Source organism: Marmota monax, unplaced genomic scaffold (assembly GCF_021218885.2).
Source record: "Marmota monax isolate L192 unplaced genomic scaffold, Marmota_monax_Labrador192_F-V1.1 WCK01_AAM20220418_F8-fsc00019, whole genome shotgun sequence".
Taxonomy (NCBI): Eukaryota; Metazoa; Chordata; class Mammalia; order Rodentia; family Sciuridae; genus Marmota; species Marmota monax.
Genome location: NW_026695242.1, coordinates 18,991,357 through 19,015,747, shown reverse-complemented (window position 1 = coordinate 19,015,747; position 24,391 = coordinate 18,991,357). Strand labels below are relative to the sequence as shown.

Below are 24,391 nucleotides of genomic sequence, written 5' to 3'. Positions count from 1 at the left end.
CCTTAAAACTGCTGTGCTAATCCTTAGACTTCGAACTGGTGCACCCTATGGTTGTCCACTCCACACACCCTTGCCTTGGCAGAGTGAAGTGCTAAGTTGATGATTGTGTTTCTGTAGTTTCAGAGATGAAATATTTGACTTTAGAAATGTGCATTCAGTTCTTCTAAAACCAACAGTATTACAAGTTGAAAAGGACGATCATTTCCGCTATATAGTGGTCAGGTGCAGGGGCAGTAGGGTCCCATAACTACCACGGACCAGATATATAGTTTTGGTGAGTAACTTCACTTCTCCGAGCTTGTTTTCTCATTTGAGTGTACTGAGGAGGATATTAGAGAGGGCCCTGCTATGCTTAGCATGGTGCACAGTAAGTTTTTAGTGAAAAAATTATTCCAGAGCAAACCAACAGACTGCTAGGAGATGAGATTGTGTATATGAATGTTCACTGGTGGAATTAATTCCTCACATTCAAGCCACTCGTGCGTTTTGCATCCAGAGGAATGCCTCAGAGTATTATGTGCACCTTTAATGTGTTGTTAATAATTATCTTAAATCACATTTATTTTATTCTGTGTGGTTTTAAATGGTTTCCATCCTCTGTTCATTCAGTCCTGACAATCTCCCAGTGGAGAAAGACTAGCCTAGAGTGGATAAGGTCTTCCTCAAAGTTATGTCAGTAAATGTCAGAAAAAGAACTTGAGTTCATTTTACAAAATTTACATTTAATACTGATTTAACACCAAAGACATATATCCAAAGGTGACATGTAAGTGATGTAGAAACATGTTGCCACAATATACAGGCATAAGAATTACTTAGTGAGCTAGATAGAAAAAGCTCACTTTCTTCCTCTAGGATCTCATTCAGCAGGTAGGGAGTGAGTGGCAACCTATTTTCTGTGTTTCCAGCAAGACCCTAGGACGATTCTGATGACCCTCCAGAAGCACTGCAATAAGGGGATGCAACACTAAAGGGAGGGGCAATGGAAAAATGGGCATAGGAACCTGAAAGACTTCTGCTACAGTCTTTACCCAAGGTCAGATAGACCGCTTGCTATGGACAGAGAGGTGTGGGGACCCTGTCTCTGTGACTGAACCCCTTCTGGTGGCTTTTCTTGCTCTGCCTATCTTGCGCTACCCTGCTTCACAAGCCTGCTAGTGTCCATTCACACTGAGGTGGGGGAGGGGAGGGCAGCAGTGACCAGCTGGATTGGAGCATGGGCATTCACCATGTAAGCTGCTGCTTTTCACTGCCCCTTTAAATGCTGCTGAAGCATCCAGCTTTCTTTAAGAATGATATTCTAGATTTTTCTGGGGCCTTGGACTTTCCCTTAATGCATCTCTCATCTACTGAAATGAAGGGACAGGAGCCCTCACATGGCATCATCTGATTTTCTACAGTGGTTGCTACCTGCATGTGTGTGCATTCTCTTTGTTCTGCCATAAGGGAAGGATTGAAATCAGAGAAGTAAGGATTGCTTCAGTGGACTGGGATGTGGGCAAGGACCTGGGAACAGTAGTTTTTATTAAGATCACAGCTATGCTTTCAGCATTGATCATTTTAAATTGTAGAGTGACTAGAAATGCCTCCACTCTCCTTTGGAAAGAGCCCTTACTCTTTTTCAAAAAAAAAAAAAAAAAAGTAAAACCAAATGAACAAGTAGAATGTTGATCTACAAGCAGAAGCATGTTTGGCCAATAGATCCTGATAGATAAGAGCTGTTTGCTCTGTGTTCCAGAGACCAAGAATTCCCTGCTCCAGAAAGTTTGCTTGAGGCAAGAATTTGATACTTTGAGTTTTGTATTCAGTATTATTGTGAAGCTAGACTTGAGCAATTTTTTTCCAGTTTTCAGGCAGCTACCAAGAAATCAGTTCATTCCAAAGAGCTCCTTTAGATAAGAAGCAGGCACTTTAAAGCTTTTTGGTCTCCTCTAAGACACAAAAATATGATTCTAATCACTTGATGTTATATTGGGACACCAAAAGTCAAACAAAAGGCTGCTTTGGTCTGAACTTTCTCTGTCCCATCAACAAAGATACAAAGAGGTTTGGGATTTTTTTTGCCACCCATACTTAAAAGCATGAGCAACCTTTTTTTTTATTTTAGAAAAGGGAAAAAGAAGATTTATTGCTTTGCTAGCAAAGGAGAAACACAGGGGACTCCTGTCCCAAAGGCTGTGATTCTCTGGTCACTATCTTTTGAAGCAAATAAAAACTTGCATTGGAAATCAAAGATGGTTTTCAACTTCTTCAGCATTAAGTAATGAGAGTGCCTGATTCTTTTAAATCTTTATAAATCTAAGAGTGGAAGAGAGCTGCTCTTTATAGATATTTTAGATTAGTTAGTAGACAACTAACTAGTAGATCACAAGATTATGTTTTATTTAATGTTTCCAGAAACCACCATGTTTAACCATTTCTTGTAGCTATGTGAATTAAGACAGTCCAGATCTTAGATGTGGTTACATAACTCAAAAAGTGCTTAGAGTCCAACATTTGTAATATGTAAGTACCATTCACCATTTCATTATTAATGTTTCTGGTAACTGTCAGGTTCAATCATGTTTTTTTCTTTCTGCAGGATTTTTCTTGGTTGAAGTATAAAAGATACTTTCACTGGTGATTCCAGTTTGGGGTTTCAGGAGCCTTAAATTGTTTATATCTCTTCCTAAAAGTCAGCAAAGATGTCCCAAAGATGTAGGAAAGAGAATGGGTAAATAATTAAAGGAATGAATAAATACAAATCTAGTGCAAAGTTTTAAATGTTTTAAATTATTATTTTCATAACTTTAAAGAATTTTAAAAGATAAATTATTCCAGGTGTCTATTTTGTTGGTGAGAGACCATTACTTGTTTGGGCAAGAGTAACACAGGGAATTCCAGCCATATCCAACGTCTGACTGTTGGTCTAGGAGCTTGATTCTACTCAAAGCATTGGATCTACTTGATCCTTAGCTCATTTATCCTCCTTGTGTGAAAAAAAAGGCAAAGAACTCTGCTATACTAGCTTGAAGATTTGCTTTATGTTTCCTAAAGTAGACAAGAGTGTCTTGAATCACTTTTTGAATTACAAAAGTATAAAATTCCCTTTATAGGGAATTCTTTGCACTTGGGTATTCCTAGAACTCTAACCAGGTCCCCATAAGGAGGGAAAAATGTTTTACCTTTTATAGTACCTGTGTCACTGGTTGCCAGAGGACAAAAGCTATGGAAAGGAAACCCAGTCTCTTCTTGAGAACCATCATGCAGCCTTGGCAAAAGAAGTAAACAGTGATGGTATAACTTGGGTTTGTTTCTCCTTCCACCATGAGAAACCCACTTTATTAAGAATTTCCTAACCTGGATTTAACTATTTACAGGGCTCATCAGTGTCCCTCTCACGGTCCAACAGTCGTGAGCACTTGGGAAGCGGAAGCGAATCTGACAACTGGAGAGACCGAAATGGAATAGGACCCGCAAGTCACAGTGAATTTGCGGCTTCTGCTAGCAGCCCCAAGCGTAAACAAAACAAATCAAGTGAGCTTTGACTTTTTTTCATTCTTTTAAGCATAATCAGCTTAGAATGTGCTTATTTGGCTTGCGGTGATGCTGAACTGGTTCCAGAGACATCAAGTGCTTGCTGTAATCCAGGGGCCACCTCCTCTGTGCAGCTTTCTCTGTGTCTCCCAGTGAAAGCAGGTCATTTGGTTCTCTCCTCTCACTGCATTTTGTACACCTTTCCACTCTAGTACTTGTTATCCTGAAGTACATGATTTATTTATCTCTCTCTCTCCCTATAGAATTTGAGCCCTGCAAGTCGGAGGCCATTTTATTCAATAAATATTTAGTAAGTGCCCATGTGCCAGGCATTCTGTAAGGCTGTGTCTTGTTATTTTTTCTCAAATGCCTACCAGATTGTCTGTCACCTAGAAGGTGCTCAGTAAATGTTTGTGGAATGAATAATACAGAAACATCCAGATTATGAGGAAAAGACAAATAAGAAAACGTTTGAGAGAAATCTTATCAAATTAGCATTTACACAATTGAGAAAAAAAAAAAAAAAAAGACAGACCAGTGTAGCTCTTGAAGGTGAAGAGCAGGATTTGGTTTTTTAAATTGATAAGATGTAGCTGAACTAGCCTTAGTAAAACAGCAGTAATCTCACTTTAAAGCATGGGTGTTCTGTCTGAGCAAATATGGCCAAGACCCAGGATGAGTCCATGCTTTGTCTGCAATAAAGCCTGTAGTTCTGGGATGTGTAGGTAAACAGACAAGAATTCACATAGTCTTCACATCCTTTTTTCTGGGATTTTGACAAATTTTGGAATTCTGAAACATGTAGCTTGGAGTTATTTGGAGACTACTTGAAGAAAGGCAAACTAGATGAGCTCCATAGACAGTTAGTACTGGCCAGTCGTTACCATCAGTCAAGTCAACTGCACTGTCAGGAGTCTCAGATTTGAAAAGACCAATCATGTCATTGGCCAAGACTAAATAAGAAAGCAGGATCAATTCTTTCATTCTCAAGTGCACTGTCCGTAGCAACCTGGAGGCTTCCTAATAGTTACCGGCAGGATCCTCCACCTCTGACAGTCTGATTGGGCCAAGAGGCAGGCTGGTGCCAGGTATAAATCTAGGGGTGTAAATGATGTTCAGTCTATAACCCAGTGGAGTTAGTTTTGTGCTTTTCTTTTTTTAATTTTAATCTACTTTCTTTTGTTTTATAATGAATAATTAAAATTGACTATACTATGTGGTTGAAGTTTGGAATTAAGATGGCGGAGTCCCTAATAAAGAGGAATGATTAAGAAATCCAGTTATTTGGCCTTTGTCAAATGTTTTAAGAGTGGGAGAAGTTTTGAAAAGGATGTAGAAACTAGTAGTTAAGATAATGTAAAAAAAGTTACGGGCCATTATGAGCATTTAACAGAATATTTTATTTTTAATATCCATTCTTTAAGTTTTTACTGTTTAGCCCAACAGAGGCACAAATAGTTCTCTTAAGTAAAAGTTACCTTACCTTTATTTATGCAAAATCTTTAAAGTGTCCAGTGTGTCGTATACTGGTATAACATCTAAATTCCCATGAGTCTTCTTTCAGGCGCTCAATAATTACATGTTGCAAATGTTATCATACTAAATAGCACAGCTTTAGATAATTTTCCGTAACTCTTTTTTTTTCTTTAATTTTTATTGTTGGTTGTTCAAAACATTACATAGTTCTTGACAAATCATATTTCACACTTTGATTCAAGTGGGTTATGAACTCCCATTTTTACCCCGTATACAGATTGCAGCATCACATCGGTTACACATCCACTGTTTTATATATTGCTATACTAGTGTCTGTTGTATTCTGCTGCCTTTCCTATCCTCTTCTATCCCCCATCCCCTCCCCTCCCCTCCCCTCCCCTCCCCTCTTCTCTTCTCTCTCTACCCGCTCTACTGACCTTCATTTCTCCCCCTTGTATTATTTTTCCCTTTCCCCTCATTTCCTCTTGTATGTTCTTTTGTATAACCCTGAGGGTCTCCTTCCATTTCCATGCAATTTCCCTTTTCTCTCCCTTTCCCTCCCACCTCTCATCTCTGTTTAATGTTAATCTTCTTCTCATGCTCTTCGACCCTACTCTGTTCTTAGTTACTCTCCTTATATCAAAGAAGACATTTGGCATTTGTTTTTTAGGGATTGGCTAGCTTCACTTAGCATAATCTGCTCTAGTGCCATCCATTTCCCTGCAAATTCTATGATTTTGTCATTTTTTAATGCAGAGTAATACTCCATTGTGTATAAATGCCACATTTTTTTTTTTTATCCATTCGTCTATTGAAGGGCATCTAGGTTGGTTCCACAGTCTTGCTCTTGTGAATTGTGCTGCTATGAACATCGATGTAGCAGTGTCCCTGTAGCATGCTCTTTTTAGGTCTTTAGGGAATAGACCGAGAAGGGGAATAGCTGGGTCAAATGGTGGTTCCATTCCCAGCTTTCCAAGAAATCTCCATACTGCTTTCCAAATTGGCTGCACCAATTTGCAGTCCCACCAGAAATGTACAAGTGTACCCTTTTCCCCACATCCTCGTCAGCACTTGTTGTTTGACTTCATAATGGCTGCCAATCTTACTGGAGTGAGATGGTATCTTAGGGTGGTTTTGATTTGCATTTCTCTGACTGCTAGAGATGGTGAGCATTTTTTCATGTACTTATTGATTGATTGTATGTCCTCCTCTGAGAAGTGTCTGTTCAGGTCCTTGGCCCATTTGTTGATTGGGTTATTCGTTTTCTTGTGGTTTAATTTTTTGAGTTCTTTGTATACTCTGGATATTAGGGCTGTATCTGAAGTGTGAGGAGTAAAGATTTATTCCCAGGATGTAGGCTCCCTATTTACCTCTCTTATTGTTTCTTTTGCTGAGAAAAAACTTTTTAGTTTGAGTAAGTCCCATTTGTTGATTCTGGTTATTAACTCTTGTTCCGTAACTCTTTTGTTAAGGTCTCCAAGCTTCCCTTTTCCCTGGGCATCCTTGTTTATTACCCGTTGCTCAAATGTAGTTTTCAGTAGTTTCCCTTTTACTGTCTGAAAAGTAAGTTTAATATTTGCACAATAGATCATATGATCAGCCTGCCAGTGACTTCCATGTTCTCAAGCCCAGTGGTCACTCTGATGTGCTCATGGCATTCAGCTTTGTGTCACCTTTGACCTAGCGCCTCACTGGTCACTCAATATTTTCTGCTTCACCTTTTAATAGTGGGATTTGGGGTTTTTTGGGGGGGGCCTTTCCCCTACACATTCTCCCTACAAGAGAGAAAATATCTATTTTTAAGAGAAAAAGACGACTTATCAGGAAATTCCTTTCACTTGAGATATATAAAGGGCATCTCAGTTGGAAGATGAAAACAACTGGCGAGAGTGACTGATGGCACCAAAAACAGCACAAAACAAGATTCTTGGGTCTGGTGGATGCACAGATCCCTAGAGTAGATTAGATGGATCAGATTAGCTTAGGGAGTGTCTTCTTCATCGTTCATCTTTTAGGAATCCTTCCTGAAACTACATTGGTAGTGGTAAGAACATCGTTCCCACTCAGCAAGCGCCAGCTGTTGGTCAGGCAGGCGGGCAGTGTCTGGTGAAGCACCTGACATGGTTCCATGGTCCATTGCCTAGCCTTGTTTGTCACCTGGTCTGAGAACTACAGACAATGTATTGAAATTTTGCCCACCAAGTCATCTGTGGAGGCAAGGCAAACCTGTGCATTACTGCTAGAATTTTCCCCAAGAGACCAATTATTTTCCGTCATAATTTAAACCCAGCAACTTCAGCATCATTCTTATCACTCCTAATTTTAGAAGTGTTATTTAGTGAACTTGCTGTACAGTTTTATTTTCCTAGGGAATGAGATTTATATGTTGCAACATCCTACAGTTCCTGACCAAAAGAGAGCATAAGCAAGGAAAGAGAGGGCACCTGCCATCCAGAAGCACCTGGACTTGTAATAACATCCCACGGCTTTATTGTGTCTTCCTTCCAACTCCTCATTTAATTCACCATCAAATCAATTATAAAGAGCAAATGCTTCTGAATGCTCAGGGAGAATATGATGAATGATTATTAACTACAGAGGCACTGCTGCTGAATTTCTGCCTCCCAAGTGTAACTTTTAAATGGCAAGAGCCTCCCTGAAAGCAATAACCAGCATTTCCTTAATGAAAAGCCAATATTTCAGTAAAGGATTGCTGTACTGCTGCAGCTACTGCTCTGTTCAGCTGAACAATGAAATCTGAAATATTTGGGTGATTAAAACTTTTAATTAAACCATGTTCTCTCTGGGCATTTACACTTCCAGCCTGTCTTTCCTTTGCCTTTCAGCGGAACACTATCTCAGCAGTAGCAATTACATGGACTGCATTTCCTCGCTGACAGGAAGCAATGGCTGTAACCTGAGCAGCTCTTTTAAAGGCTCTGACCTCCCAGAGCTTTTCAGCAAACTGGGCCTGGGCAAATACACAGACGTCTTCCAGCAACAAGAGGTCAGTCGTTACTTATTTTCCTGGTGTCTTTGTTTTGGTAGTGTGTATGACAACCTCTGGAAGGAAATCACTCGTTGACCTATGGCTGTGCCGTTATTGAGTACTTATTCACATCTCATAGCTTGTTCTTGCTGTTAAGGAAAATGTCATCCCATTTCTTATTTATTTAGTGCAGCTAGTAAACATAGAATAGCAGAAATATAGAAAATAGTGTTTGCAAAAATGTACCCTAGCCATCCTCCGCCTGTTTAGCTAAAAGACCTAGCTCTGCTCTGCTGATTCATAGAAGCTGTTGGATTCACAGCTTCACTAAGGTCAGTATCAAGACTGCAGCAGCTCACAGGGTTTCCTCCTTGAGTCTGTTATCATAGAAGTAAATAGCAACACCTGAAATAATATCTTTAGCTACTTTTGATCCATCAGTATATTCTCACAGAATATTGTATTTTTTTGTATGCTCATTTATTCATGAAATAACTGCTTGGGATTTGCCTGAACTGAAACAGAACTATGGATTTTGATCAGACTGATCAGCCATGGCCTACTATATACTGACATACAGAAAAAAGCCCTGAGCATGATATGTTCTAAGAAACATCATGTTACTAGGACACACAAACCTAGAACATCAGAAAATTAAAACGGTTCTGTAACTTTCTCTTTTTCACAGTAAGACATAGTCCTGGTTTGGTGCTTGTTGGCTCAGTTTGTGTCTGGGAACATCTGATTAAAGTCAGTCTTCCCCAGGCATATACCAGTTGATAAAGAATTGAAGGTTTTTATTAGGTCTCTTGTATCATAAATTCAATGTATTGACCATGGCTTAATAAATAATTCAGTTTAATTACCGAATACTTTTGTTACACCCAAATTGCCATGTGTATGCTGAATTTCAGGGAATTGATTTTATATTCTTTCTTCTAAGTTAGCGTTCATTTAACTAAGGATTTCTAAGTTGGTTAACCCTTTACAGTGCTGTCTCCATTTATTTAGTCTTGCTGGTTCCATGAGGGCAGCTGACTGGGAAGCACAAGGGCAGATGTAGTTTAACTTGTCCAGACCCAGAAGAAAATGTTATTCATCGGTATCTAGGTTTGACTTTATTATTATGTTTCTTCAAATAGGAAATATAAGTTATTTTCTATACTTCGTATTCCATTCCTCCAAAAATAAAACATGTGCATGCACAGCCAGAATAGCTTTATCCAATATTTTATTAACTAGGCCTGTGGCCTGTAAGCCTGCTGTCTCATGTTGTCAATAAAACTTTTGGGACACAGCACTCCCATTTGTTTATGTATTGTCTGACTGTTCTCAAGCTGCAACAGCAGAGCTGTACTAGAGACAGGGTGGCCTACACCATTTCCTACATGCCTTAAGTCTGGGGTCTATTGAACAGAACTTCTAAAAACATATCTTTAGAGCTGTGATAAATGATCTTAAGGTTTTATGAAATCTAGATGTACCTTAAAAATCAAATCAGTACATTTTAAATTGTGGTCAATATAATTTAATTAAAAGTACATTTTACTTTTTAAATGTTGTGTTGAATTTGGCAGTCTTTTTGTAGGATATTTTCTAAGAGTTAGATATGATTTAATAAGAATCCCCCATTAAGCAACCTCATGAGATCCATATACATTATTTACCAACCGTAGCTGCCAGTTGCCTACCCCCTCTGCTGAACATGTTGTTTTACATCTACAGTCACAGTTGGTGACCACCTCAGCCCTGTGTTATTAATCCCAAGTGCCCACGGCTGCTTATGGAAAAGTCGGGATCTAAACCCCAGGCTCTGGCTTCAGAGGCTACTGCCTTTCTAGTCCTTCACACTGTCTTAAAGGGAAGAGTGGAATCATTGGGCTATTTCCCTCTATACTTTGTATTTGCAGGAATACTACAGTTGTATTCTTTGGCACAAAAATTGTTGTTGCCATTTTTAGAAATAATCTGCTTTCTGGGTTGAGCCAAGTGAACTGTAAATCTGATATTGTCTGGGAATTCTCAGTTTTCCGTACAACCATCTGAAGATACCATCTGTCATATTACCTAGTTTCATTCTTATAAAGAATCACTTAACCAAACCAGAATCTGAAGCTAAGAATTTTTTTTTTCTGTACAATATGTATTTTCCTTTTTGCCATAGCCACCAGGATGCTCAGAGCTAAGTTTTCTGCTAGAATCATCACTTTTATGTCACCATTTTATTTCTTAATCCTCTGTCCCTTAGCCACCAAAATTAGTTTTTGGAGGTAGGCATCACATAATTAATAAATAGTTATAATAATGAGTTGATGCTACAATGATGGAGAAAATAAGTACTTAATATATTAGCTATAGAATGTTTTTTTTTTTTTTTTCCCACAGATTGATCTTCAGACATTCCTCACTCTCACAGATCAGGATCTGAAGGAACTGGGAATTACTACTTTTGGTGCCAGGAGGAAAATGCTGCTTGCAATCTCAGGTGAATATTAATGTTCAACTCATTTTAAAATCGGAAAAACCTCTCCCAGTGGTCTCATCTGGTGGGGCTGGTTGTTCTCATCAGCCACTTACATATACTCTGAGGTTCAGAGGGTTCTTCTGCCAACAGTGTGACAAATGTTGAGAATATCCCCCCTCCATCAAGCGGTGGCCTGCTTAGCCTTGCCTTGACAATGCTTTTTTCTTACAATAGATCTCTTCAGAAAGATGTAACCAAAATTGCCCCATGCAGAACTTGAGAATGGGGGAGGGGAAGTGGTGGTTTATACTCCTGTTTGCAATCACAGTACAAAATAATCACTGGGTTCATGAATAATTTTCTTGATTGTATATCATATTCAAATGCGTGTCCTTTCACACCAACCAAGATCACTGCACTGAGGACAAAAAGGACATTCTTTGGTGTAGTTTGCAACCTGATGGTTTACTTGATACTTTCAAATGTTCTCAATGTTTTAATAGAATTTGTGACTCACAAATGGCAGTCACAGAATGAAGGACAATAACGTCTGCCTCCTGAGACCAGATTTCATTGTGCATCTGTTGCCTATTCTGGGTATTAGACAATGCTCTAGGCTTATCTGTTTGGGGGCCACTCATTTGGAAGTAATCGAACCAGCTGAGTCAGGAGTTGGCAAATGTGTAGAAATGTACCTCAAAAATGTGTTTAGAAGGAATGAAGAAATATGGGGGGAGGTGAGATTAGTTCTGGAAGATTTTCCAATAAGACTCTTGAATATCATATGTGTACAGTCTCTCAAAAAGAGACATTCAGGAGAAGCCAAGAGAAATGACTTGCTTTTTCAGAAGTTGAAACTTGCAGGCTATACCTCCATAAGGCCAGCAGATACATCCACTTGGTGGAAGTTCTTTCCAGACAGCATTCAACTCATCAGATCAGCAAATAAAAATGTGAAGCCTCCATGGTGTTTTATTTAGCAGCATATTGCATACTCGACCCACCTCCCCATAAGGAATCTTTGATCTGAAGCAGATATAAGCATAGCAGCTTTGATATAGAGGTGGAAATTCTGCCTGTATACTTCCTGGTGGCAACTGTTCAGCTCCTCTATGGACAGAGTTTTGCACACATCAGTTTTAGAAATCTACCTTGACCTTATATACCCAAGAGGCTGCATTAATGGTACTCCACAAGGTAGATGCATAATTTGTCATAGTATAGGGAAAGAAAACTACATCAAAAAACTGCACTATCTCTGCCAAGTTGTGGGTCCTTGGGTGAGTTTCAAAGCCTCTTTTGGTTTATTAATCCTGAAGATAAATTGGAATAGATGCTTGTATAAGGCCATGTGCCATTTTTAAGATCTGTCTTTTCCTGTAATGTAATAGGGTTTATGGAAATAGACAATGTTAGTGTAAGTATTACTAGCATGATACTCCCTTGCTCTTTCTTTTTTACCATTTGTGGCAATAGGGTGGTTTATTTAACTTGTTTACCAGAAAGCTCATTCTCAAAGGGTTATTCCCTACACTTAAATTAACTTCTGTGCTTTCACATTCTTTTATTAATTTTCAAGTGAAATTGTTGAAATTTTATTAATGAATTGAGCCAAACTGTATCTATAGGCCAGCAAATTTATACCAGTGAAGTGTACACTCCAGAACTCCATTATAGTTTCATGGAATGGCAGTGAAAATATAATGAAAACTAAGTACTTTCTTCACACACTAATTTCAGACTCTGTAAAGCTTTCAACAATGAGTAGATATCTCTAAATAGTTTCCTAGGTTGCAGCTGGATCATCAGTAACTTTATTCTGCAATATATCAGTACCTTTCACTCTGTGTTGTGGGGAGTAGGGCGAGAATCAGAAGGGATTTTGAATCCTCTTAAAAAGTTTTTTTTGTTGTTGTTGTTGTTCCTCTGGCTTTTAAAGGGAATTAGAGATGTTGAATAAGATGCTTTATGAATGCTTTGCACAGCATGAAGTATTTGATTAAGGATGATTTTACCTTACTTTTTTGAGTGCATTTGTTTGAACCTGGTAAATTGTTTTCTCTGCAAGTAATAAGATTTTAGTGAGAAACCCTTCATCAGAAAGCCTCTTTCTGCAGTTCAACTTATCTGACAACAAATACATCCATTTATAGTCCCAGAACATTCCATTTCTAGTTAGACACATTTGTCTTGTAGTTACACTTTGGTTAGGTACAGAGTTTGTTCAAACATGCTTTTAAAATTTTATAATTGCAAGTATGAGGTTTTTGTTTTGCTTTCGTCTTGGCCCAGATAACATATAAATATTATAGGAGGAGGTCAAATTTATCTCTTTTAGAGATGGATCCAAGAATAAATTAAATCTTTATTTTCTTTTTTTCAAATTAGTTATTTTGTGAAAGTCCACAGATTTCTCTGCATAGCATAGTGATTGTTTAGCTAGATGTGCAGAGATTCAGTGAAAGGAAGTTAGAATCCTGCTGACAGGCTTCCCATCCCAGCCTCAGGTAGATCTAACATTTCCCGACCTATTCTTTTAGTTTGTGACTCTGTTCAGATCCGCAACAAGATCCTGAGAGCTGCCAGGATTGTGTGAACCTTGGAATTTCAAAGAAAAAGGTTGGTATTTTTCCAAACTATCCCTTAGGCTTACTGAGGGAAAAAAAAAAAAAAAGAGGAAGGAGTTTGCTTTTAGTTTAAAAAAAAAAAAAAACAACAAAATCCTTAATCTTTTCAGTAGGATTTGATCTTTGCTTGATGACCTCTCTGGAAGATTTTTTTTTAATGCAAAGCACAAATTATATACATGTATCTGTTAGATATTGCATCTTTATGGTATGGTTGAATTCCCTCCCTACCATTTTACTTTTTCAAGCTGATGGGACTTTTCAAAAAAAAAGTCTTCAATGTTTTTTTTTTTAATTGTCTTTAGTTGTTCAGTCATTTTCATGAGCTCTGTTGCACATGCGTGTGATAGAAAAGAATGAGGTTGAGCCTCAGTTCTTGCCTTTCCTTCTCTATGACAGTATTCTGATTTGTAGGTTTATTCCCCTGCAAGAAAATGGAAAATAGTCTCCTAGTGTGACCATGGTAAACTTTTCCAGGGGATTCATTTATTCTTAACTCTCCTGTAAATTTGTCTTTGAATATGAAGTGCTGTAGTTGTGGGTTTTTCCCTTTAACAAATGCACTTGTTCAGTTTTGATGGGATTGTTATTGCTACTGTGATTTTGCAGGAACTTGAAATAGTAGCACTCAGTATGCACATTGGCATGTATCTTTGTAAAGATATTGTCCCCATTTTTTTTTTCAAAAGAGTTTTTCAGCATTTCTCTATTTAAAAATAAATATTTTACTCTGAATATTAAATAATGCTGTCTTTGGGGTATGCCTGTTCTTACTACTTTCTAAAGATTGTGTTCCTGAGGCCTTGGGTAGTCTTCTCCATTTGGTGGGTCTCTCAGGGCATTGACTTTGCATCAGGGAAGTGGGGCTTCAGATTCATCACTTAGCAGATGTGTGGACATGTGACTTTCACTATTTTTAAAAATTAGTTTTCTAATCTACAAAATATAGAATGGTAATTTTAGGGAGGAATTGAGTAGCACATATATAAAGTGCTTGTAAATCATTATTATCTTCTCTGCTAAGAACTACATATGAACAAAAGAGAGGTGTCTCCACTGTGACTTTGACCCTTATAGGGCAGGAATGTACATTTTGGAAAGCATTAGGGGACAATGTTAAGGGTATTGACCCATCTTTTGGAACTCCAGATCATTCTGACCATATGGGCAGAAAAAAACAAACATATAGCCTGTCAGTGGTCTTATCCTTAGCATTATGTCTCTGACCATAATTACGGTGTAACTTCAGAATTCAAGAAGGGATGGTGTGTATAGATGGTTGAAGAGCCAAATTCCATAAGGTATTGAATCACCTGTTCCAGCCACCCTCAAGAAAAGGAAAGACAACTTCCAGTCAACTGCATAATACTTCTACTCCATTTGAAAACTGAAGATATTTGTGTTTGGTGTTTATCAGAAACTGACTTCCAGAGTCTTGACAATTTTACTTGTATGAAGAGTTAGTTCCATCAGTGAGTGATAATGGGGCTGCATCATCATAAATGAAGTAGTCTGCTTCAATGAACTTTTCCCCTTTCTTGTTAATAATCTTTAGTTGGCAGTAGAAAAACTAAACAGTGTTTTCTAAGTACTCTCATTTCTTTACAATTAAAAACAGGTACCTCACTCTTCTTGAAGTTTTGGATTCAAGTATAGGTTGTTCTCAAGTATTAATTTTCTAAGCTGTACCAAGTTGAATTTTTATTCAAAGAAACCTGACATGCTTCTTCATATTTCTGACTGAAGAAGACTTCATGTTTCTGACTCAGAAAGCATACATTTCATGAGTTGGGGAACTATGGGGGCTGTGGCTTCACTGGGGTACTCCTCCAATAACCTCGGGTCTTTTCACACCTGACTTCAGTAACGAAGTGGTTACTGTGTTTGACATGGACAAGTTCACTAAGTGTGATGATCTGTGTCATTGGTACTCAGACCTCTCATCTATCATTAACAGCCTTGATTGCCCACTCTGAAATGACCTGTGGGTAGGTCACACTGTTTAAGATGGTTAGAAGATTTGCAGAATGACATAATCTCCCAGGGAGTTTACGAGCTACAGTAAAAGCTATTTGCTGTCTTTGCTTTTCTAGGCTACCATATGCTGCCTCTAACAATCAGATTTTCTAGTAGAATTTCAGAAATGTCTTGATCATTAACTGAAAGGATTTTGGTTTGTTCCCCCCCACCACCACCACCAGATTTGACTTTTTATCCCCAAACCTACTCCATCACCATTTTCTGAGCTCTAATGCCATATCCTGTAGTACATGGGACTGAGCTAACAATTTTTTTCCCCCTCTCTCTAGAACTAAATAAAAACCGAAGAAAGCTCTTTGAACCACCAAATGCACGCACCTCTTTCCTGGAAGGTGGAGCAAGTGGGAGGTTACCGCGTCAGTACCACTCAGACATGGCCAGTGTCAGTGGCCGCTGGTAGCAGTCCCCACTAGGCAAATGCCCACAAGTAACTGTAGAGTTGGATGCAGGAGATCTGTGAACAGCCATCACTGCACACCATCTTCAGCACTCTGGTGTCTGGTATCAGGACCAAAGTATCTTATTTGCACCTGTACTTTGTGGCAGAAAGGAAGAAAAGAGAGAAGATGTTCTTATCTTGCCATACAAAATACCAAATGTGGATTGCTTTTTTAAAATGGCAATGGGACAGAATTTGAGGATAAGGCTTTATTTCCTGTTTTTATTTACCTATATAACATATGCACTGATTTTTTTTTTGTACTTAAATGAAGGATAAATTGACATGTGGGATGCCAGAAAACTTAGAAGTTATTGTGTTTGCTTGTTTTGGTATTTGGGGCTTTTTTAAAAAAATAATCAAAGTGGAATTTTCTGGTACTGCTTTAAAATACTTATTGAGGCCTTTCAGCACTTTACATATTCTAATTTCTTGTCCTGTGGAACTTTTCTCTCTAATTATGTCACCTGACGTATCGGTACAGATCAGACTTAGTCATTTTTTGTTTGAAATGGTACTGGATATTGATTTCTGTGCAGAATATTCTGTGACTTTGGGAAATGTGAGTCCACTTGGTTATGGGCCAATTCTGTTCATTCATGTCAGCATCCTAGAAATACATAGCAATGAACTAGTTCACAGTAGCAGGTGCAAAAAACAGACCAAATGGACTTTGCAATATTAACCCTTTGCAGTCATTGTATTTAGCTGCTGCCTATAATGCTAAAATGATTTTAATGGTTATCTGAAGGCAAAGGGATGGTTTTTTGGTTTTTCTGGGTTTTTTTATTTTTTATTTTTTAGCATACTGCCAGTAAAGGACACTTATTTATATCAAACTTTATTTTTAGATATTATAAGCATACAGTACATAATTGATGAAATTGATATTTACTAGAGATTTATGGTAGAGAATGGACGGCATTCAATAACTGGAGCCCTAGATTGTCACTTTATTTAAAAAGAAAAATAATCATCTGACAAGACAGCACTGTTGCCATTATGAAGAGAAAAGATTGTGGTTCTTATGATGCACACATTAGCTATGCTCTGTACGGTCATAGGACTTTCCTAAAACTGTCCGCTTATGTTTGTTAAGAATGGAAAGGCTCTATTTAAGTCTTCAGGGTTAGTTTATAAAGATTGCTGAATTCTGAAGGAAAAAAAAAAGACTGCTTTCTAAGTGGCTTGATTTATTGTTACAATCTTATACTGTGAAAGTCCAAGAAATCGGGCAACGTTGGTTCCTGCGTCTTTCCAGACATTTTATTGTGGATTTATGAAGGGTTTTCAATCAGTGAAGAAAATCACTCAAGTGCCTTTCCTTCTTCAAAGCAATATTTCTACTATATTAATTTGTTGGAAAATTTTCCCATAGGAAACATTGTCAATTACCTGTAATGATTTATTTATGTTCAGTAACTTTTCTATGTGGACATAAACCACCCTCATGGGCTCTCAGCCAAAGGAATTAGATGAACTTACACAACCATGGGGGAATGACACAAATGTGGGGTAAGAGGCACTCCTGACATTTTCCCAAGACTAAGTCTTACCATTAAAGAATAAGAATTGATATTTTGCACACAGAAAATTTTTCACTTAAAAAGTTTGGGTTATGTAACCTTGAAGGCATAGACCATGAGCCTGTCATAATATTAACAGTTTTATCTGGCATTAAGGGGCTGCCCACTCCTCAACTACACCTAATCTGCTTAAGAATATAGGACTAAGTAATCTTTTTCTTTGCAAATACAACATGCACATGTATACAGATGATCATGTGCAGCTCCCTGACTTATGCTGTGACGGATTAATACAGCCAAATAACAATTCAGTTTGTTTCCTGTCCAACAACTTGATTATCTAATTTTTTTCTTAAATAAGACCTGCCCCCCGCCAAAAAAATAATAATAAATTGGAGCTTGTTTCCTAGCTCTCTTCCATTTGTATTTGCATTAGAAGGAAGATGGAATGAATCTGCAGTATTCAGCTGACAGCAGTTTTATGAACAGACTTTGATATTATGCCAAAGGGAAAACTGTCCCACTTAAAATAGATTAAATAGGGTGTCTAAAAATAAAAAAAACACTGGACGTTATTTCACTTTCTCTTGATGCAATAAGGGAATATGACACTACAGTATACAAAGTTGTCGGTGTTATATGATGCACAAAATATTTGGATTATTTGAATAAATGTTAACTTTTAATCAATCTGTGCCTTAATAGTGACTGGTTATCTGTAAATATAGAACAGATACAGATTGTATTTTTGTGTGGGTTTTTGTCCTTTTAGTGACTTTTTAAAAAATGAGATGGAATTAACATTGAAAATGGGAATTTTTTCTAAACTAATCAATTGTTACATGAGAAATAAATTTATATAACCCCTTTGTATTGCTCTTATTTGAAGAAATGTGTCTTCTTTAAAAAAATATTTACACAAACTCTCTACCTGTCTTCAAAGAAAACTTCAGTCTTGGGCAAATTTCAGTAGAGTTGAAAGATGTTTCTGCAGTAGAAGTGAATGTGCACTCTCTTCTCTTGTTTTGCATTGACAGAACTCATTTTCAACCAGAAGTTAAGGCACTTTATTTCAGCCAGTGAATCTAGGACCAGTAATCAATCATTGTTTCTCTGGCCACCCACAGGTACATACAGAAAGAGTAACATTACAGAACCAGCTTTATTCTTGTTATTTCTTTATTTTAAAGACTCAAGTGTATGACCACTTTGACAACCTCATCCATCATCAAAGGCGCTCCAGAACTGACCCTGGTTCACACTTCAGGGACTGACCGTTGTGCTATCTATCACGCTGAAGACTAATTCTCAAACTGGAATTGCTATGCATTAGTAATTCTGAAATTTGGCTAAATTTTTAAAGAAAACGTAGTCCTCTTCCCATTTTGTTCCCAGGATTATCTCTATTTGAATTATCTATGGTTAATTGGTTCTTGAAAGTTCTACAATTAAGAGTTCTTTGAATAATTTGAAATCTTGTCAGTGACCCAATGAAAAATTATTTATACTTGTTTGTATTTATGCACAGATACAAATACGTGTACACAGTAAGTACCATGCTTTGGTCTAGACATAGCAGTGAATAAAACAGAACCCCTTGGCCTCATAGAGCCGACATTCTGAATGAAGAAAAGTGAAGCTGATGAGAAGGGCTTGGAGACGTGATATCCCCACCCTTCAGCACAGGCCTCTGTGTTTATTATACTCCAAGGAAACTCTGGGGCCATCTAGAAATCCCAGTTTTTAACAAAACTGTCAGAAGTACCCATCACATTGCAATAGGCCTGTGTTTTAAAATGCAAACTACTCCTTTCCCCTTTATCCTTCCTTATATTTTCTAGTTTTCACAGGTCTAATCCCATTCTCAAAAGGATAAGTGGCGAAAAGGGTTGTGTCCCACTTTCATAGTCAGACTCTACATTAGGTAAGCACCATAACTTTGTAGACTTGATTCCAGGTCACGTTGTACTTTCTAGAAATCAAGTTTCCCTTAACATGAGTTTGCCACCACTGTTCCCGACCATGCTATAACAACTTAGAAATCAATTCCAAATGTAGACCTACTGCAAGACACAACAATGAATAAAGATTTCTCTTCAGATGACCGGTCATTGGGAACTTCACCTGACTCAAGTACTTATTACATGAATTCAAAGCGTTGAAGTGCGTTTGACCTAATTTTGATAATAAATTGACATTCTATGTATTTTGTAATTCTGGTCATCACTAGAGGCTACGATTCTCTTATAATTCCTGCTCCAGGTAGGTTAGCTTCCTTGATTCATCTCAGGCAGCCTTTTGGATAATAAGGTAATCTGGCCAGGACATTAAGAGACTAGAATTTTCAAGAACTATGTAATGTTTTGAACAACCAACAATAAAAATTAAGAAAAAAACTAAATTAAAAAAAGTAAATAAAATAAATTTATATCTGGAAAAAAAAAAGACTAGAATTTGTAGTTTAACAAGCATGCAGATGTTGCCTTTAAACCTTTGGAAAATTCCTCTGTCTCAAGAGTCCTTGTCCATAAAATGGAAATAATACCTACCTTTGTGAGTGGTTGAAAGGTAAGAGGGAGCTGTATGTAAATCTGTTTGCACAGCACACTGCTCATAGCAGTGAATTTATAGCAGGTGCCCTTATTACTGCACGGGTTTTTCTTTTAACTGCATCTTTTTCTTTACCCATTGGGCATCATCATTGTGTTTTGTCTTCTACACCACAGCGGGGAAGCCCACTTCCTCTGCCAGAATGTTAGTCTTAAGCACCTGCCCTCCTGACCCAGAAGGTTGAAGTCAGAATACTGTCCTGAAGGTAAAGTCCAGGGACCTCACATTGTATAGAAATCTCTAATGTATTTGGTGGAGATATATATATTTCTTTCTTTTAAATCTGATTCTCTAGTATTGGTATCTGGGTTCTCCACATGGGTGGAGTTAGTTTCAATGGCCATATGTTGTTTCTAATTGTCATATTCTTATAGAGTTCAGTACTTTTGGATGTCTTGCCCTTCCCCAACCAAGAGAAAACTATTCCCTAGATGCTCCATTTCCCTCATTTATATTCCTTTCTGTCCACCACACCCTAAGAGTTTCCTATTCCCTAGATGCTCCATTTCCCTCTGTAAGTATCAATGAGCTCCCCCCCCCAACCCCTGCCAAGGAGCAGTTTGCCTCTATTTGTGCTAAGTTTAGTTCTTTTCCACTTTAATAAGTGAACAGTTAGATAATATTTGACCATTCTTACAGATGTGGCCAGGGCACTTCAAAAACACTTCATCAAGGGATTTCACATTTTTGTTGCATTTTAAAAGACTGACTCATTCTGAAAGGAGGCAAGTAGAGCTTGAAGTTCCCTTTCTCAAGGGTTAGTCCACGAGTGTGTTTTGGAACAGCTTTTGGGAACTGGAGTCTGAATCTTACTTTAGAGGCCGAATTTCAGTGTGGGAACCAGGACCTTTAGGAAAAAATTACAGTAACTGAAATGTTTCAACTTCATAATAGAATGTTTGGATGAGCTACAAGAGGAAAAAAAAGAGTAGCTCAATAATTGGGTGTGTGTGGCCCTTTCTTTCAAAGCCAGAGAAAACAAATGACTCTGAACTCACTGTCGTAAGTACTTCTTAATCCCTCATAGAGAGGCTGTGGGAATTAGACATTAAAAGACTTTAGCAAAACATCTAGAAAACAATTTATGTTCAAACAAAGTTTTTACCCAAGCACAATTGACTGTCCAAACTGCTGATGCAATTTGAATCAAAGTCACCATGGATAAAATTTTCCAGCTTTCTGAATTTGGTAATGAGTTGGTATCATTTTCTTACTCTCTTTCCTCATTAACAGCTAAATGAAGTTGCTCTATGTAAATTCTTCCTATGACTTGATAAATATCCAAAACAAAGTTATGTTACCTTCTGTTCTGCAAATGTGAGTAGAATTTCTAAATAAGGAGGGGAATTTCCATCCTATTACTTTCTTAATATGTTTAAAAGTTTTTGAACACACATAAAACTACCTTAAGTACTCCCATTAGAAAACTGGGAAGATTGAGGGAGAGAGGCTTAAGAAAAATTACAACTTTTCCACCACATACATAAATTGGGCACTCCAATGAAGTAGGATTTTTTTTTAATATGACAATGGGATGCATTACAATTCTTATTACACATATAGAGCACAATTTTTCATATGTCTGGTTGTATACAAAGCATATTCACACCAATTTGTGTCTTCATACATGTACTTTGGATAATAATAATGAGCATCACATTCCACCATCATTTATAACCCCATGCCCCCTCCATTTCCCTCCAATCCCTGTAATGAGGGTGTTTTTAAATAACTGACTTGTTTACAAAATACCAGAGAACTTAGAATTGAGTTAGAAAAAGTATTCATAGGAATGAGAAAGATATTTGTCTCCTGTGTATAAGCCTAGAATGAATGCAAACATTTTGGAGTATCCGTGTAATAGGAAATATAAACATGAAAAATGGGCCTCTTGACTTTCTGGTTACACTGCTTCCAAGGCAAGGATACATTGGTAAGTATAATCCAATTAAAGAAACAATAGCAAATCTTTAGGTGCTTAACTTCATGTCTTCTTCATGGGCATTTCTGTATGAAAGATTGTGTCTGCCAGTTTGTTAATAATTGAAGGTAAGTGAGGCAAATACAGATGTTCATTGTATCTGTGTTTCTCAAACCATCTGCAGTAAAACACTTTTTTTCAATTTCTTGCAGATTTGTAAAAGATAGTAATTGTACTTACATTTTTACTGTAAGAGTCTAAATGCTTACTGTCACTTTGTGTACCTGCCACAGATGAGAAACAAACACTTCTTAAATTCACACCTGTCCAACATCCACTGAGAGGAGTGTTGAATTGTAATGTTTTTGTATTATAAACTTTAAATGTATTCAGAATCATTCATGGAACTTTCAAGTGCCATGGGCATGTTTTTTCAGCCACACCAGCACAGAGTATGGATGTGCTTTCAGGTAATTGAGACACAGTAAACTATATGAATCTCTTGGAGACAGCAAAATGTTCCTCCATGGGTGCTCAGTGTCAATGTTCTTCTCTTAAAAGATTTCTGGTTTTTTGGACAGCCCCGTGGCTACTACTGCAGTGCCCTGGGTTTCACATAACAGTTCTCCTGTTGATTTCTCCAAGTCACTTCTTCCCATTTATTTACGCTTTCCCGTAATAGAGGGAGAATAGCATTTCCAGTCACTTGGAAGAGTTCTTGTTTTGTGTGGCAGTACCACTGGGATCTGGCATGCTCTAGAAGTAGAAAGTATTTCCTTTGATATCCTCAAGATGGTGGCTCGCAGGGTTCCAAGGCAGAGGCAGCAGGGCGTGCGTATAGCATTACAGCATTTTGGAGGCAGGCCCATTGCCACTTTTACCCTTGCAAGGCTAATGTAGCCCTCGTTGTCTGGAGCCATTCTTTATTAGCTGATGTTAGAACTTTACCTCTGTTTGATGCTCTTGAAAGTTGATTTTAATGTTCTGTTAAAGCAGAGGAATCACCCCAATACCCACAGCAGGGAGTGATAAAGATATATTTTCAGCAACAAACAGAAAAACAAAATCCCAAATAACTGTCACTCCAGCCTAGAGCCTAGAGAAACAAATTGACAGCTATGTGAAAGGGATGTCCAAACCAATGTGCCTGTTGGAATTGAACGTGCGGCCATGTGGAGTGACGGTAACAAAACAGCTGCAAGCTGCTTGGGGATTATAAGGACCAACTGTTCACACAGAAGGGAAAGGAACCAAGTAAAATACTGTAAAAAGAAAGAGGGAAGTTGGGGGAGCATGCTAAGCAAGGCCTGCAGGCCCCAACAAGGAGACTGAAATCCCTGCGTTTGTGTCTGTGAAACTTGGAAGCATTGTGCATCCAGTTCCTCCAGCTGCACAGGGTGAACTGCTGTAGCCAAGAAGGAGCTCCCGAAGTGAGGAGACATGCAGGGGGCTTTCTTTCTAAAGGCTGCTCAGGCCTTCTGGGATTTCTCACAGTTAGTTGAGGGGTGGGAAAAACAGGCAGAAGAATTAACCTCCTCATGATGGAAGGAATCAAGGGATTCCATGGCAGGTCTGAAGATGATCCATGACCAGAGCCTGGTCACAAAATCCTTTATATATAACAGCCTACAGCTACATGCATATAATCCTGCCTGATTGTATGGGCCTGAGTTCAGAGAGAGCTTGCACCAGCTCAGAGCAACTTGTATACCCAGACATGCACTCCCTTCCTGCAACCCAGGTCTGCATGTCTGTTAAAAAGATTACAGTAGTATCCTCCATCTGCTGGAGACAAGCTCTGAGACCCACAGTAAATGTCTGAAACCAGGAATAGTACTGAGCCTTATATATACTGTTTTTTCCTATATATACATACATATATACCTATGATAAAATTTAATTTATAAGTTAGGCACACTAATTGATAATAAAATAGAGTAATTATTGAAATATATTGAGTAATTTAAAAGTTATGAATCATTTCTGGAATTTTTCATTCAATATTCTCAGACCACAGTTGAGTGTGGGAAACTGAAACTATGAAAGGCACGACTGGGGGTAAGTGGAGACTACTGTCATTTCTCTTTTGTGCTCAGCCCTTTCATTTGGGATGCATTTGCCCATACTGTTTTTAATGCTCTTAAAATGATAACCAATGAATTTTATAGAAACAGATTCCCTAGCTTCATTCTAGGTGACTGAAACCATTTTGGGGGGAAGGTTCAGAGAATTTACACTTTTCTAAAAGCTTTCCAGATGGTTCTGTCACATTAGGGCGGGGAGACCTATCTCTGGAAGGACTGGACAAGGCTCTCCCAAAAGATAACTCCTAGCAGCTCTAAGCTTACAGCTTATGGAAAGAGGGTGTCTTACAGTAGTCTAGCTAAAGTCCTGAAGCCAACCCTTATTGGCTTACACTGGATCATGTGATCATCCCTTAGCCAGGCTTGGATTACCTTGCCACCCATGAAGGCTTGAAGTAGGTACAGTGCAAAGACCTACATCACTGAGTGGAGGAGGGGTAGCTTTCTAAAAGGAATTAAAAGGGCTGTTTTAAGAACAGATGACAGAAGGGAAATCAAAACAACCCATTATAGGAAAACACTATTGTTATCCTGTTTTTAGATAAAACTGATGCAGAGACGTGTTCCTAATTTGCTAATGGTCATACAACCAGTAGGAGGTCAGCTGAGGTTTAGGCATAAGCTGTCTGACCCTAGAAGTAGAACGTGCTTTGCCCAGTATGCTACAAAAGATATGGGGCAACATGGGCAGATTAGCTG

At 38.1% G+C, this 24,391-nt stretch overlaps 1 protein-coding gene across 3 annotated transcripts in view; it reads left to right on the top strand.

Annotated features, from left to right (window-relative positions):
• The window catches only part of Bicc1 (BicC family RNA binding protein 1), a 296,259-nt gene extending 278,305 nt beyond the window's left edge, over window positions 1-17,954 (top strand). For 2 of the 3 annotated variants that reach the window (XM_046419762.2, XM_046419761.2), the window contains exons 18-21: window positions 3,360-3,516; window positions 7,839-7,999; window positions 10,367-10,466; window positions 15,382-17,954. In XM_046419762.2, the coding sequence (XP_046275718.1) occupies window positions 3,360-3,516; window positions 7,839-7,999; window positions 10,367-10,466; window positions 15,382-15,512 (549 nt within the window). In that variant the 3' untranslated portion in view covers window positions 15,513-17,954. Of the gene's footprint in view, window positions 1-3,359; window positions 3,517-7,838; window positions 8,000-10,366; window positions 10,467-12,985; window positions 13,064-15,381 lie in introns of those variants that run through there. The other variant, XM_046419763.2, reaches the window with a different exon arrangement.
• Window positions 17,955-24,391: the final 6,437 nt, after the last annotated feature.